At 34.3% G+C, this 16,682-nt stretch overlaps 3 protein-coding genes across 3 annotated transcripts; all 3 read right to left on the bottom strand.

Annotated features, from left to right (window-relative positions):
• Positions 1 to 4,024: 4,024 nt before the first annotated feature.
• LOC142984265 (ecdysone oxidase-like) lies at positions 4,025 to 6,954 on the bottom strand. The gene is made up of 4 exons (XM_076131740.1): positions 6,818 to 6,954; positions 6,337 to 6,432; positions 5,839 to 5,972; positions 4,025 to 5,538 (listed from the first exon to the last, which is right to left on the bottom strand). Exons 2-4 carry the CDS (start codon positions 6,419 to 6,421, stop codon positions 4,030 to 4,032), a joined length of 1,728 nt encoding a protein of 575 aa, XP_075987855.1. The 5' UTR covers positions 6,422 to 6,432; positions 6,818 to 6,954; the 3' UTR covers positions 4,025 to 4,029.
• Positions 6,955 to 9,147: 2,193 nt separating this feature from the next.
• Positions 9,148 to 10,539, bottom strand: LOC142984077 (ecdysone oxidase-like). Its single transcript, XM_076131388.1, has 2 exons — positions 10,233 to 10,539; positions 9,148 to 9,971 (listed from the first exon to the last, which is right to left on the bottom strand). Exons 1-2 carry the CDS (start codon positions 10,537 to 10,539, stop codon positions 9,148 to 9,150), a joined length of 1,131 nt encoding a protein of 376 aa, XP_075987503.1.
• An 11-nt stretch (positions 10,540 to 10,550) lies between these two features.
• Positions 10,551 to 13,536, bottom strand: LOC142984076 (ecdysone oxidase-like). Its single transcript, XM_076131387.1, has 4 exons — positions 13,419 to 13,536; positions 12,800 to 12,933; positions 11,034 to 12,496; positions 10,551 to 10,656 (listed from the first exon to the last, which is right to left on the bottom strand). The coding sequence occupies exons 1-4, from the start codon at positions 13,534 to 13,536 to the stop codon at positions 10,551 to 10,553; spliced, it is 1,821 nt and encodes a 606-aa protein (XP_075987502.1).
• Positions 13,537 to 16,682: the final 3,146 nt, after the last annotated feature.

Below are 16,682 nucleotides of genomic sequence, written 5' to 3'. Positions count from 1 at the left end.
AGTGTCTTATAAAATCCGAACCAAGACACAAAAAGTTAGTCCTTACAAACTCCCGTATGTTATCAAAATATCTCCCGTATTCGGATTAAATAATAGTAAAATCCTTGCCAACTGGCATTCCCGCCTTGCCAAGAGGTTGAGACTCGGAGACATAATTAATTCCTAAATTTGTAGCCCCTCACTTATTCTACATCTCACGGTTAATTAAAAATGTCGTATTCAAACTATTATCATACATACTTACATACATACATAGATACATTCAAACATAGATACATAAATACATACATACATGCATACATACATAATAACATGCCTGTTATACCCGAAGGTGTGACAGAGTATCCACGTTTCGTTATTAACAATGTTAATCTCATTAAATAGGGGGCGAGTAAGCCCACTTACCGGGCTAAATATTTCACCCGTTACTGACCCACTGCTGGGCAAGGGTCTCCTCTAAAACAAGGAAACGGTTAGACTTTGAGACATCATCATTTTTATAAAGAGATTCGATACTATCGAGTAGCGAGCTTTACATTTAAAGACAATGAAAACAATTACATTGTATATAGTTACTTAATTATATTTTCGATAGGACAAAACTATAAAATCTCTTGAACTGAATCTATCAACTAGCCAAATATAACCTCAATCGGTGAAACCATTTAGTCGCAAAAGCGACACAGAAAAAGTAACCTTTACTATAAAAACAAAAACAAATACTTAACAAGCCTTACTTCTTCAAGACACTACAAATTCCAGGTAGAAAATAACCTTTTTCTAGACTTCCCCAGACAGGACAATAAGCGGCTAAAACCTTTTTATTTTTACACAAAGATCAAGGCAGAAGCAATTTACTTCTAATCTTCAGTGAAATGCTACAGTTAGCTTGAGAAATAGTGTTTTATCTAGTTCGGGATTATCTGACTTAGTCTTGTTTTGTTATAAAGTTAAGACGCTTTTTAAATCATGGATTGAAGGTATTTTAGTTTGAGCGTTTGATGTTATTTGTAGAGATTGTGAATGTGATTTTAAGATATATAATTTATACTATTTTTGTGTTTTTGAAAGTCTTCGCACGTGGTGGACTCAAATCCTACCCATTCCATCATTCCTTAAGGTGACGCTTCTATACACACGGTTTTTAAGGTATATTTCCTTAAAAACTATGTGTAACTAATTAAAAAACTAAACAATGGATCACAGGGGAAGCACTAGCTTTCAAATAAAAAAGAATCATCAAAATCGGTTCACCTAATATAAAAATATGAAGTGAAAAATTTTTTTTACCCATTGTTGTCCCACTGTTGGGTAAGGTTTTCCATCATCACCCTGCGTGTTGGACTCCAGACTTTATCTTTACTTTGAAGTGCGGGTTTAAAATCGATTTAAATTGTTACCATATTGCTAATGAGTTCATATAACACATAAATATTCTCTCTCACACAAAAAGTAATTTTTATTTCATCTAAAAGACATACAGAAAAGCTTAGCAGATTCCATCTCGAAGTAATCCAACGAACTCGAGAAAACAATTAGAATCCTTGTACAAATTAATTCCGTTTAAATAAATACTGAAAGAAATGCACCCTTCAAAGGGATTGGAAAATCTAATATTCATGCATTCATTTTCAATTAAAGCCTCTTTGCTTTGTCATAAGGCTGCTTTGTAGAAGCCAGTTGTCTATGTTTTAAACTTGGTTATTTTTCCATTTCTTCCGAGCAGTTTGTCTTTTGTAGAGTGGTGATACGTTTGGAGAAGGAAAGGAATTCCTTAGAAGCCTTATATTTACTTAGAGAGATAAGGAAGTGGTTGTAGATTATCGTCTTATAGATTGGATTATTGCGTTTGTGGTCTAGCTGGTAGCGTTGTCTACCTATCTTGAGGTTCGATTTCTAGGTCGGATGAACGCTGTTGGGTTACCCTCTACTACATGGGCCTTTATATGGTATTGCACTTTTACCGTAATAATATTTTACAGTATAACGTAACGATTAAACTTGTTTTTTGCAGTTCCATATATGGGTTACATGCGGTAAATAGCGAAACATATTTTCTACACCTTATTACAAAATATTTAATATTAATAATCATTTTGTTTACAGTGTCAAAGTGTGTGCACAATATGGCGCGTGCGGTGGGTTCGAATCCCACCTGGGACAAATCCTTGTGTGATGAGCATGAGTATTTGTTCTGAGCCTGGATGTTAATGTATCCATATAAGTATGTATTTAGAAGTATATAAGTATGTTTATTAGTTATTTGGTTACCATAGTACAAGCTCTGCTTAGTTTGGTATCAAATTACCGTGTGTGAGTTGTTTATTTTTATGTTTATTTATTTATTTTTTGCACTGAAAATAAATTGATTATAATTGAATGAATATGTGTCTATTCAACTGTACAATTTGCGGTTTAGATCCCGAAAACATAGTCAAAGCAAAATAAGTTTATCTTAAAAGACTATCTTACAATTTCCTACAGCTTGGTGTATCTACTAAGACCGGAGGCGCACAAAGTCGGGCCCGTATGCTTGCTTGTGTTCACTTTACTTTTGTTTTACATACAATATCTGACGCAGGCAAACTCAGGTAGATGTGAACCTAGTTTTATAGCTGAAAAACTTGGAAACTTATGAGCAATGTTTCAAAAGATTTCAGAATGCATTTGTAAGTTGATTATGCTTTGCTGGTTCGTAGTGCTATATGCAACTGATAGGTCTCGGATTTGAATTCTGGATCGAGCCAAAAATTTTCTTAGAATTTTTAACAATTTGCTCGGTGTTAGGAAATCAAGATCGTAGGCTTCCGACCCTAGGAGAGCACTTAAAGACGGTCTTGCACCTGACCTCTGGTCGTGTCGGGTTAACCTTCCCGTGCTATGAGAGTGAAGGAATAGAGAGTGTACCTGTGTATTGTGTACACACTGGGACAATATAATCAAAGTTCTGCACAGTTGGCTGATTTCAATGAAATTTACCGTCGTAGCTAATTGTCGGTGAGGAAGACATTATTATTATTATGCACACTTTTGGACACTACAAACAGGATACCGCACATTTCGCCTGAGGCATTATTTTAAATGAAATTTAAATTGGCCGTAATTTCATTTTCATTTAAAATAGTGCCATAGCCGATATCAGCTAGGAGAACATCAGTACTATTAGTAAAGAAATGTCTGCTTGTATGGATGTATAGATATCGTAATTTTACATAACTTCTAAATACCCGTGTATCATTAGTAACCATGTTAATTATTTATAAAATTCATATTAAGTAATTAGTGTGTTATCATACATGTCGAGAAATTATATAATGGAATTTCATAAATTATCATATTTAATTTTACGAGCTGTCTTTACAATTATTATTTGTTATTATAATGAGAGCTATTTATAGGAATATTATTACATAAGATTATGTTGTTTAAATTGAAGAGACTGTATAATATATGAATAAATATGAATTATAACTTGTTTGTGTCTGACAGGTGTTGTACTCAAATTAGTTACTTATTTTTCCAAAAGTTTTCGGCATGTCTATTCTAAAATATAGCAGCCTAGAGTTCGGTAACGTGCCCGGTATATGTATATCAACAGACTAAGAGTTGATGTACTTTATACACCTCTGCATACGACTAGTGTATTACAGGTATGATATCATATCATAAAAGAAACAAAAAAAGCGGCCAAAATTTCGTTCTTATGTATTTAAGCCAATGGTGACTGGCTATAATTCCTCAAATACATAAATAACGACTAGCTGACTCGCGCAACTTCGCTTGCGTCACATAAGAGAATGGGTCAAAATTTTCCCCGTTTTTGTAACATTTTTTGCTGGTATCCTGCTCCTATTGGTTGTAGCGTGGTGACTATCGAACAGTAAAATATTTTTTTAAATCGGACCTGTAGTTTCTGAGATTAGCGCGTTCAAACAAAATCTCTTCAACTTTACAATATTAGTATAGATGTAGGAAAAACAAAAAAAATACTATTCCATTTGTTCACATTATTTATTACTTAAAAATACATTAACAACTTCCTTTACCTTTAATAAAATCAGCTCCTAACTCAGCCAGCATTATGACTGCGGCATTCGGCGCAGCCTTAGGTGTGCTAGGAATAACACTAGCATCTACAACCCTAAGGTTTTCACACCCTTTGACCTTCAAACGACCATCAACAACTTTACCCATCTCACAGGTACTGGTATAATGGAAAGGACTAACTACCCTATTTCTAACAAAACATTCCCAGAAATCTTGAGAATACTGTTCCTTATCTTTACATTCATATAAATCAAGATCGAGTAAGTCAGCATCATTTTTCAAGAAGAATTTTGTTTTAAGAATCCTTATATGATTTTTGACGAACGCAACCATATTCTTCAAATCTTCTTCTTCTTTTAGGAACCCTGTATCTATGAGTAAGTTTCCAAACGGATCTGAGCTTTCTAAACGGATGGAACCTTTAGATTTTGGTATCAAATTGACTAGTAAAGTGAACATTATATCTCTAGCAGCAGCTTCTAGCTCCAATTTTGCGCAAATGTCTGTTCTATACCAGAAGGTTTGTCGACAAGCGGCAAGCAACTGTGGCGTGTCATGAGGCAACAAAAGATTAAAGTCTTGATAATCAGCACATGTTTGTGAATTATTCAATGCAACAGCACCTACGATTACTGGAAAAGGGATCTTTGTAGGATCAGAAATCAAGTCTAAAGGATTTGGAACAGGGAGAAAGTATTTCACCGTTTTATAAACCAACATGACAGCTGCTTGGTCTGTGTATCCATCGCCTACTGGTAAATCGAGTAAGCAGTCAATACCTAACGACGTCAAATGGTCTTTTGGTCCTATACCTGACAACATTAATAACTGGGGAGTGTTGAAAACCCCAGCACTTATAATCACCTCTTTATTAGCATATAATTGATACGTTTTCCCTCTATAAACAGCTTCTACTCCAATAGCAGTAGTACCGTTGAAAATAATCTTAACGCCTTTAGTATTTTTGGAAACGAAAAAGTTGGAATTATGTTTGACTCTACTAAGATATGAAACTGCGGGCGTTTGTCTAAGTTTGTTAGCTAACATGTACTGTGTTTGTGTGTATCCTTTAGGTGTGTCTGCAGCATTTAAATCTAGGACAGTAGCATACCCCACTTCGTTGAAAGACTCTAAATATTTTTTGGTTTTCCTTGAAGTTTGTCTTGAAATTCCCATGGGACCTTCAGTGCCGTGGTATTGAGGATATTTAGCGAGGATTTCTTTATCATTTAAAGTCTCACTTTTCATGAAGTATGATAGAACATTGTCATATTTCCAACATGTTTCGCCGGATATTTCGGCCCAGTTGTCAAAGTCTTCTGGACATCCCCTGGTGTGTATGAAATGGTTCATGGAAGCACTTCCTCCGAGCATCTTGCCTGATGTCAATGTGGAGTAGTTTCCTTGACTGCCGGCGGAGTAAGGATTGTAAATGGATTGGTAGTCGTAGTCCGATGGTAATTTTGGTAGAGTGGAGAATGTACCGGCCAGCTAAAGATAATAAAAAAGTTAGTTTTTATTTACGATATAATAATATGACAAATGCAAAATTATGTCAATCGTTCTGCTATGCTTTCACGCCTAAACTACTGAAGCAATTTAGATGATTTTTTCATGAAAAGGTATGCTAAAGTTAAATATGATACTAAAAAAATATATGACTATTTCAAATGTTTTGTACGAAGTTTACGAAATAAAGGATATTTTGATTTTGAATTTGAATAGAAAAACCTGGCACTTGAGATTTACATGTTATTTAAACAGAAAAAAGATCATTTAAAAGAAACTTACAAGAGCATTAGCAGGTGGATCCCCTCCAGCTTCCAGCATCATAACGGTACAATCCCCTTCTTCTGCCAATCTGGTGGCAACCACGCATCCTGCCGTCCCACCACCCACGACTATGTAGTCGTATGAAGCATTATCTGCAAGCAGTTGGAATTTAATAGCGTATACAAACATACAAATAATAGAAAAAAGAAAATATAAATATAGCTCATTATATGTTACACTGCTGGACAAGAATCTACTTCTGGAATGAAGGAGGGTATGCCCAAAGGCCTTTACAAAAGAAAGGTACAAATCTATTTTATTTTTTTACATGAAAACCTATTTTCTCAAGTAAAAATATTGGTTTTACGTGCAAAACAATGTATTCAAAATAGAACCAGACCTGCATCAAGTAGTAATACAAAGTTATTAACTATATCTTCTTCTTAACGCAGTGGCAGTTTAGGGCCACGGAAACTATCATTAAAAGATTATCTAAAATTTAAATACAGTACATACCTTCTAGGTCAGCCTGGGAAGGATAAGTGACCAATGCATTTGTCCCAACTATACATAGCAACGCCAAGAATAGACGAACTTCCATTGTTTCTGCTTCTAAAAGCGTAAACGAAGTATCTTTAACTTATAAAGGTTTGAAAAAAATTGTCGAATAGGAAATAACTATATTACTAATATTCCAAATGCGAACATTTCTCTGTACCAATCTAACTACTAGAGTACGTCAAATTGATGGTCCCTATTCAGTACATTGCTGCTTTGACGTGAAGTGTAAATCACTATAATCTAAGTGAGAAAACAATGTACACCATAACGGCTTTCAAATAGTTATCAACTACGATACATTATAGTCCCCCTGCAGTCAAACATTGGCCTATTAATTTAAAAATAAATACTTATTTTTGCCAAAATTATAATGAATGGATCAATGGGTCAGCATGAAACAAAAATAGATTCGTTTATATAAAAATAGAATACTCACCAAACTTTCTTTTATTACTACTATGACTTATAATACAGCACTTGTAGAATATTCTAGCTCAATTGATAAACAGCTGAGTTGAATTATGCCTTATATATCAATCGCTAGGCTGTGTTTACATTAGACTTAAATAATTTATTAATATTATAAAGCAAAGGCGAATTCACACTGAAGACGGAAGAAGGCAAGATTATTTTCATTGTTTAAATGTGTATTATACAATCAATATATTGATTTTGTTTAAAATTATAGGTATTTAAATGCTTCGAAGAATATAAGGAAAATTTTGATTATTTTTCAAAACAGAAAATTTCACAATTGCTTTTTAGTTAAGTTAGTAAGAGGTTTCGCAAAAGACTAGTTTTGTTTATGTGTATCTTCCATCACAGACACATTTAACACTTTTTTAATTGCTTATCCAATAAAAATAGCTTTCTTTTCTTCAAACCTAATCCCGTAATGAGAGAGGGATTGAAGACAGTGAAGAAATCACTTGGGAAGACATCCCTTAAAGAACCGTTAGATATCTTTGGCATACAAGGTTTATTTATCATCAAAACTAGTGCGAAAAATATTTTCCGATAGATGTTTGTTACACAATCACGTTAAAACTACTGTACAGATTTTGATGAAACCTTGCACACAGATAGTTTATTACCTAGATTATCACTTTAAATACTTTTTATCCCAGAAAATCTTTTCACACGCACAAAGTCGCGGGTAAAGACTAGTTATTTCTAATTGTTTTCTATTATTAGCACAGAATTTAAAAACACAATTCATATCATACGAGGAAAATTACCGTAATTTGGTAAACACTACTCGGGTCAATGACCTTATGTAAAAACAAATTTGCAATATTCGTTTCTTTCTAAAACACTGTATATTCATTGATATAACTGAACTATAAGAGTATAGTACTAGAAATGACTGATAATTATAAAGTGCGTCATGTTTTATAGTTTTTGTTTGTCCTTATCTAGTATATAAAATTCGTGATATATAGGTAATAAAATTATAGAATGACGAAGGTAGGATAGTAAATTTTATTCGTCAAAAAAATATTTTAATTCATTACTGCCCTACTGTAGGACAAGGGTCTTTCTATATAAACTTACTTAAGGACTTTGAATAACACAAAAAAAAATTAAAAAACTTTGAGGCATGCAAGGTTTTCCTTCACCGTTAGAGAAAATTCGATCGAATCTAACTAGTACTTACGTTTTAACCTTGAAAATACTTATTTCTTTTTACGTAAACGTCGGTTTTTTCTGTTGAAGAATTATTTTAAGAATGATTTGTTTTTAATTTGCAACGGCTTGCGGTTACATTCCGACACATAAAGTTACTCGGCGCAAATCAAATCAGAAACCCATAAAATCAATGCGATTATTAATCGCTTATATCTACGATTAGTCGGAATTTTTATTTATAGTGCTGATAACATATTATAGTATCACAAAGCAGCTGTCGAAATACACTTAAGATAGAAATTACAGTAATTAAATTCATATAAATTATGCATTTCATGATGTCACTTTTTCTAGAACTATATAAACATGTCTGCTAACTTATCATAATTCACCAATTGTTTAAATATTTTTCGGTAATGTACTCAACAAGAATTTACTCCTGACATTGCTTTCATATTGAGAGACATTTTCTCAATCTTTTTTATGGTAAAAATAGCTAATGCAAGTCGAAATTGAGCTGTCAATTCGATGCCATGCCCAAGCAGGCTGTTTTACGGAGGTCTGTGACTTCAACTTCCTTATTTATTATTATTATAAATAAGGCTTAAATATAAAGAATATTCGTATTCCTAGTGGTCAACCTAGTGTCAAAGTTGTTTAAGCCGCCTGAAGGCCTTTGACGTGGCTTAACGACTGTTATCTTAATTGAAAACAACGGGACCAACTTTTTACGTGCCATCCACGCCCAGTACCACTAGAATACTACTAGGCGGTCACCCATCGAATGACCGCGCCAAGGTTTGCTTAACCCACAGATCTTATACCGATCGGTAAGCGCAGCTGGCTATGGGCGCCTCGCTTTAACTTCCTAACTCTGGTCAATTACAGAGTATTGTTTGATAGAAAACCTCTAGAACGGCTGAGATTCATGTCTTCTTTGATAGACCTTTACGCTACAGGTACACTGATGTATATGTGCCTGTCAGCAAATATAATGCTAATAAGGAACGCAAGAATAAAATGTATTTAGAACATGTTCGAAGTCGTGACTGTGGTTTACATCTTAAAACAGCATCGCCAAAAATGCTCAGATAAATAAATAACACAATTTTTTCTATCACATTTATTACTTCCACATTAATAATAAGGTTCGCTCTTAATCATATCAGCCGCTTTCTCTGCTATCATTATAACAGCAGCATTGGGAGCTCCTTTAGGTGGACTAGGAATGACAGAAGCATCAATCACTCTAAGCCTATCGAAACCTTTTACTTTGAGTGTACTATCAACTACACTACCTATAGCACAAGTACCTGTATAGTGATACGCTGTGACTGCCATATTTGTGACGTAACACCTCCAAAAATCACGAGACCCCGGTCTTCTACTTCTACATTCAGGTAACTTCAAACCAATCAATTCAGCTCCCATTTGTCTAAAGAAAGGAGTGTTTAAAACCCTTTTGTGATTGATAATATAATCAGCCATATTTTCAACATCTTGTTTGTCAGTTAAAAAGCCAGTGGTGATAATAGGGTCATCAAAAGGATTGGTAGAATTTAATCTAACTGTACCTCTAGATTTTGGAACCAAATTAGCTAGGATCGTGAACAAGGTATCTCGGGTAGCGGCTTCTTTTTGAAGCCTATCGCAGATATCTTTTCGATACCAGAAAGTGTTATGGCAAACTAACGTTAGTTGAGGTGTATCATGCGGCAGTAAGAGACCATACGTCTGGTAATCAGGACATAACTGGGAGTTATTTATTGCAACCGAACCGGTTATCACGGGAAATGGTAGTTTAGAAGGATTAGCTGCTAATTCTATAGGATTTGGTACAGGGAGAAGATGTTTCTGAGTTTTATATACCAATATTGTAGTCACTTGATCTGTGAATGAATTACCTACTGGTAGATCAGATAATACGTCGATTTCTTTTGAATGGAGATGGTCTCTTGGCCCTATACCAGACAACATTAATAATTGTGGTGTATTGAAAACACCAGCACTTAAAATAACTTCTTTTTTGGCAAATAAATTATAAATCTTTCCTTTATATACCGCTTGTACGCCTATAGCTGTCGTAACGTTAAATATAATCTTAGTAACTTTAGTATATTTCGAAACATGAAAATTTTCATTATCTTTAACTCTTCTAAGATATGAAAAAGCAGGCGTTTGACGTTTGTTGTCATCTATCATGTATTGCGGTTGGGAATAACCTTTTGGCGTTTCAGGTGAATTAAGGTCTAAGACCGTAGGGTGACCTATTTTAGCAAAAGCTTCTAAGTAATTTGTCACTTTATCCGTAGTTTCCCTTGAAAGACCCATAGGACCTTTAGTACCGTGATATTCTGGGTATTTTTTGATAATTTCTTCATCATCCAGGTTTTCACTTTTGATGAAATATTTTAGTATGTTTTGATATTTCCATGATTCGTCTCCAGTTATCTCCACCCAATTATCGAAATCTTGTGGACATCCTCGTGTGTGAATGAGATGGTTCAAAGAGTCACAGCCTCCAAGCATTTTTCCTGCTGTCAGTGTCGTGTAGTTCCCTTGACTTCTTGCAGCGTAAGGATCGAAGGTGGATCGGTAGTTGTAGTCGAATTTGGTTTTTGGGAGAGCCACGAATAATCCAGGAAGCTAGAAAATTAAAAAATCTTACTAAACGTTATAGTGAAAAATTATATACTATCATGAAATTGTGGTTAAACTGTTCTTAATAGAAAGTATAGTTTACAATAAAGAATAAGAAAAAATAAGTCTCTGAGAAATTATACTAGTTAATCTAGCAGTTACAAGTTTAAAAGGAACCTTTGACCTTTGATCCTATAAAAGAAACACATCGGCCACTATTACAATTGCGCCATAGTCGTTTTCAACTTACAATGGGGTGTAGTGATATATCAAAATAAAATATAGAGTTCAAATGCCATCAACAATTTATTAAACCAAACATAATCAAAACAAATCAATAATAAGATTCACTTTTAATAAAATCAGCTCCTTTCTCCGCTAACATGATAACGGCCGCACTGGGCGCACCTTTAGGACCTCCATTAGGTATCACACTTGCATCTATAACCCTTAATCTTTCTAAACCTTTAACCTTCAGGTTACTATCAACCACAGTACCCATGGAGCAGGTTCCTGTATAATGGTAAGAAGATGTTACCATATTTTCAACATAGCATCTCCAAAATTCTCTAGAACCTTGCCTCTTGTTAGCACATTCAGGTAAGTCCAGACCAATCACTTTAGCTCCTAATTGCCTGAAATATGGAGTGTCTAATACTTGGATATGATCTTCTACCATTTGGACTAGGGTGTCTAAATCTTCACTATCAGTTAGATAGCCTGTAGCAATTATTGGATTGTCGAAAGGATTAGTCGTGTTTAAACGAATAGTTCCTTTTGATTTCGGTACGAGGTTTGAAAGGAAAGCGTAAAGGACTTCGCTGCCAGCCGCTTGTTTTTGAAATCTATTACAAATATCTTCACGATATCCAAAACTATTTTGACAGGATAAAGCGAGAGCTGGAGAATCATGGGGGAAGAGTAGACAATAAGCTTGATACACAGGGCAGGTTGCCTCCTTGTCAAACGCTACTGAACCGACGATTAAAGGTAAAGAGATTTTGGTTGGATCCATGATCAAATCAGCTGGATTAGCGATTGGTAGACGGTATTTCTGCATTCTGTACACTAGCGATGTAGCTACGTGGTCTGTGAAAGAATCTCCAACTGGCAAATCGGCAATGACCTCGATTCCTTTGGACTGTAGATGGTCTTTAGGGCCTACTCCAGACAGCATCAGTATCTGAGGAGTGCTAAACACACCAGCACTTAGAATAACTTCTTTATTAGCCCAGAACGTATACGTTTTTCTTTTATAAACAGCTTGGATACCCACAGCCCTGTTTCCATTAAAAAGGATCTTAGTAACTTTAGTATTTTTCGATACGTGAAAGTTAGGAAAGTCCTTAACTCTGCTTAAATAAGATAAAGCAGGCGTCTGCCTTTTATTTTCGGCTATCATATACTGTGGTTGGGAATACCCGTTAGATGTTTCTGGGTAGTTCAAATCTAGTACAGTAGGATGACCAGTTGCAGCAAACGACTCTAAGATTTTCTTCGCTTTGTTTGTAGTTTGTCGTGACAGTCCCATAGGTCCTTTCGTTCCATGATATTGAGGGTATTTTCTTAAAATTTCATCGTCTTCAAGCCGTTCACTTTTGATGAAGTATTTGAGTACGTTTTCGTATTTCCAAGATGGGTCTCCTGTTATATCTGCCCAGTCGTCGAAGTCAGTTGGGCATCCTCTCGTATGGGCTAGGTAGTTCAGTGAATCGGAACCTCCTAGCATTTTTCCAGCAGTCATTGAAGTATAGTTTCCTTCACTTCGGGCGGCGTAGGGGTCGTAAGTTGACTTGTAGTTGTAATCCACTGGTGTCTTCGGTAGTGTGCTGAATAGTCCGGGCAGCTAAAAATATGATCACTAATTTATTTTGGCACTTCTGAATAAGCAAAGAGTAAATATTATTTTCGAGATATTTATTTTACATGGATTTTTCGTTTTGGTTTTTTTGAAAATACTCTTTATACGAATGATGATGGTTTTTACTTATCCGATTCTTAAATCTTTTTAAGTGACTGTTGTCTCGATAAATGGCGAGAAAACATAATCTCAGTGTTGAAAATATTTGTAGTGTTTAATTCTATTTTATTGTTTTATCGTTATCTTAGTAAATAAATTATGAAATATTTGAATAAAACGTTTTCTTACCACAGCAGTTATAGGCGGATTCCCTCCATACTCCAACATCAGAACACTATTCCTTTGATCTTCAGCTAGTCTCGTTGCGACCACACATCCTGCACTACCACCACCGACCACTAAGTAGTCGTATGCCGTATTATCTGAAATAAATGTTTTATTTAATAATAAGAGAAACTCCGGGACGTACTAATAAGAAAAGAAAATCAAATAATCAGGCGGGTAGTATTATCAACTGAAGGTCCTTTGCACCAAATATGGCAAAGTATGAAATCAGCTATTAGTCCCAAATGGTGGTGGGGTCGGCCTTCCTTACACTCTCCCTCCACTTTTCTCTATCCTTGACGTCGTCTTCCTCAACCTTACATGCCTTCATGCCTCGCAAAACATCCTACAAAACTTCTGTCCACGTGATTTTGGGTCTCCCTCTTGGTCTCCCTCCCGAGAACAGAGATTTATAGATGTTTATGCATGTGATAATGATTTCTAATACACACATAACTTCAAAAAGTCATTGGTGCGTTGCTTCGGGTGCGACCACTTGCTTGCGAGGTATCAACTTATACCACTCGGCTATCACTGCTCCACTGTTATAGAAATAATATTTAGAAATAACAGTAATACTTACTTCTTAGTTGGGTCTGTGCAGGCCAGAGGAAGTCTCCGCCATCGATGCCGAGGGTAGTTAGCAGAGTGAATGGTATCTGCAGCGCTTGTATAGCTGCTGTCGATGTTCCCGTACCCATGGTGCTCGGGTCTGTAACGTATAATAACTTAGTAACAGACGTCTAAACAATATTAGTAATTGAATAGATAACTTCCACGCCTGTTATATCCCAAGGTGCAATAGAGGTATGCGAAATCCCTGTTTTATTGTAGTACCATAGTGTGGAAAAGTACCTATTAGTATAAACTGGACACTTTACAAAGGCGAACGGCAGGTTTGTATGAAGAATTCGTACAGCTTATAAAATGTCATGTTTAGGTTTACTTTTTGTTTTAATTGATAGCTAATATGATAAACAAGCATATTATAAAATTCTTATATTTTTAAAAGTTGGGAGGTAATAGTTATGTCCATTTTAAGAAGCCCCGATAGTTCGCTAAATTGCTCAGATGCTGTCAAAACTACAATCCAAAACAACACGGATGCGTAGACGTCAGACTAACAGTGACATCTCACGAGATTTTCTTTTTCTTTAGTTGTCAAATATAACAAACAAATATGACAAATATAAGCCATAGACCAAAAAATATTATGTAATTTATCAAATTTTTCTACCTTAATTATTAATTAATCCGGACTTCTAAAAATAATACTCCCATATAAAAATAATTGACTTAGTCCCCTTAATAAGTGGTACAAATTCTGTAACGAAACAACACCAACTTTAAGCTGTACGAAATCTGCCGATCTCCTTTCTGAATACTATTCTTTTATATTCTAAAATAAGTTAGAAGAGACCGATTATGTATAATCCTTTGCATGAAAATCAAATCCTAGCCGTCGTGTTCACACTGCGTCAGTTCAGAGGCAGAAATAAGTAACTGTAGAATAAAAAAAAAATCTAAAAATAGATTTTTTTTTGTATTACTTTCAATATTTTATATAAGTAAATCTATTTACACATCATACTGAATAAATTTTAATTACATGTGTTGTGTCGAATGAATTGCATTTTTTTTTACTATTTATTTATCTAAAACAGATGTTTTTCGATTTCGGTTGTTTTTTCCCAATGACGTATAGATGGAAAACTAAAAAAACGTTGAATTTGATGTGATATGTTTGAGATACTTAAAATATTATATTAGCCTAGCCTTTCTTCCAAACGATAAGAAAAAGAATCGAATATAGTGTGCTTAAACAAACTTACCTTAGTATCACAGTCTCCCAAAATCTCAAAACAATTTTTTTTGTACAAAATATTTTTATTTCTAGTCCAATTATTTTCTTCAGATTGATATCTCATGATTTCTGTGTCTCTATTTATATCGTTGAATAGACCTCGGGTTTGTTTGTTTGTTTGTAAACACCATTAACTGATAACACTGTTATGGCGGCCTTATTCTCTCAAAATACTTTGACAAACAAAAATACATAATATGTTATCATGTGATTATAAAATGACGATTACGAAATGCTTTATAAAATAAGTATATGTTAAAACTGGAGGTGTAGACAGAGCGTATACACGATTCCGTTGTGATTGTAAGTCCTATGTGAAAGGAGACGATTCTATGGACACTTTGCCCAACTTCTGTCTTCGAGAATAATGAATAATAAAAAATATAACTCAAAAAATATATGAATACATAAAAAAATAACAAATTTAGGAATCAAAACCAATACGTTGTGTCAAATAGCTAGTAGTTAGCTAGCTAGTTCTTTAGTTTCTACTTACTTAAGAATAAAAAAGGCGTCATTGGTATACGTATGTAAGTATGTACTAGCTAGTTCATTCACCACCAGATTTTTTTAGGAAATAGAAACACGCTTGCATAACCTTTAATACATAAATACGTTTTCTAAATAAAAATATTAACAGATTTGATTCCTATCGGAATCGAACATAGTACATAACGTAGCAAATGCACTGTTCTACCTTGCCCTTTTAAAAATACAGTAAAAAATTGCATTTCTCATTCTGGGACTCGAATCCTTGACCGCATTTACTATAAGATAACATAAAATGAAAAACTATCCAATTACAAAAATCGCTCAATTTTTTTTACATTTTTTCTAGGACAATGTTATCCTATATATAAAAAGAAAATTCTTCAAAATAAACAATTATTTTCAAAATACTGGTAGAGAGATACATAAGTTCGTTTTGAAAATTAAAGTGCATTGGTAAGTAAAATGTCTTTTTTTTATTTGAACTATTTTACGGCAACTGTTTCTTCAATGCCTTTGTAGTCCTACTTTCATGTGTTTTTACAACCTCAGCGTACGTCCTTTTGTATAAAAGGGGTCATATCACATAGGAATAGCAAATAACCGATGATTTATCGTCCAATCAGACCAAATTGCAGACACTGTGTTGTCATTAAATAAACCACCCATCTTATTCTAATCCGTAAAAACGTTGCTTAAGTTAACAATTTCAATTCAATTTAAAATATTGTTTTGTGTCGTAAACTTCGTACGAAGTACGCCGGATTTGTAATTGACATATTTTTTTTGACCGATTTGGAAAAGGTGGTTGCTCGTACAAAGAAACAGAAAAAAAACACAGTTCTCGTATGTTCTCCAATAGGCTTCAATCTGTTATCATAGCTACAAACTAGTTTTAATAAACTGACCTACATTACCCGTGATAACAAAATACAATGTGCGATAAATTGTGTTTAGAAAACAAATTAGTTTATTTTTTATATAAAAACCGTTTATTTTTATCTTTTTTATTGACTGTTCTTAGCATTAATTGTATTCATGTAGGTCATTTATGTAGCTGTATTAAAATATAATCCAAAAGACGTTTTAATGGTTTGAGGACTTAATATTATCGAAGAAGAATTTCCAAACTTTGAAAGTTACTAAAAATCTGTGTTTGTAACGCATAACTGCATCAATTTTAACGAAATTTGGCTTAAAGATAGTTGAGGACCTGGACCAAATATTTTATAGCTTTGTATCTGTTATTTGTATGTTTGTAAGTTGTCTAACTTTGTCTTTAGACTTGTCTTTTTTACAGTTAAAATTTAAGTTACTATTTTCATAATAATATAATAACAATTCACGTCAATATCAACTAATAATAGTGTATTTTCAGCAACCATGGGATCTGCGACATCAGTGGGGTTTCTGAGGACAGTCCAAATTCCTATGACCCTGTTAGCAGCCACTGGACTTGATGGTATCTTGTTTCCGAAACAGGCAATAATCGAA

This window comes from Anticarsia gemmatalis, chromosome 26 (assembly GCF_050436995.1).
Source record: "Anticarsia gemmatalis isolate Benzon Research Colony breed Stoneville strain chromosome 26, ilAntGemm2 primary, whole genome shotgun sequence".
Lineage (NCBI taxonomy): Eukaryota > Metazoa > Arthropoda > Insecta > Lepidoptera > Erebidae > Anticarsia > Anticarsia gemmatalis.
The sequence above is the reverse complement of the archived record's forward strand: the minus strand, read 5'-3'. Positions and strand labels throughout refer to the sequence as shown.

Bases quoted from the DNA above. Each gene is read 5' to 3' on its own strand.
- LOC142984265 (XM_076131740.1), bottom strand. From the start codon at position 6,421: ATGGAAGTTCGTCTATTCTTGGCGTTGCTATGTATAGTTGGGACAAAT. The intron at 5,973-6,336 runs GTATGTACTGTA...AACTGCTTGCAG, and splicing joins TTCCCAGGCTGACCTAGAAG to ATAATGCTTCATACGACTAC. The intron at 5,539-5,838 runs GTAAGTTTCTTT...TATTATCTTTAG, and splicing joins ATCCACCTGCTAATGCTCTT to CTGGCCGGTACATTCTCCAC.
- LOC142984076 (XM_076131387.1), bottom strand. From the start codon at position 13,536: ATGGGTACGGGAACATCGACAGCAGCTATACAAGCGCTGCAGATACCA. The intron at 12,934-13,418 runs GTAAGTATTACT...CATTTATTTCAG, and splicing joins TGCACAGACCCAACTAAGAA to ATAATACGGCATACGACTAC. The intron at 12,497-12,799 runs GTAAGAAAACGT...TCATATTTTTAG, and splicing joins ATCCGCCTATAACTGCTGTG to CTGCCCGGACTATTCAGCAC.
- LOC142984077 (XM_076131388.1), bottom strand. From the start codon at position 10,539: ATGCTTGGAGGCTGTGACTCTTTGAACCATCTCATTCACACACGAGGA. The intron at 9,972-10,232 runs GTTATTCCCAAC...TGTCTGGTATAG, and splicing joins TTCACCTGAAACGCCAAAAG to GGCCAAGAGACCATCTCCAT.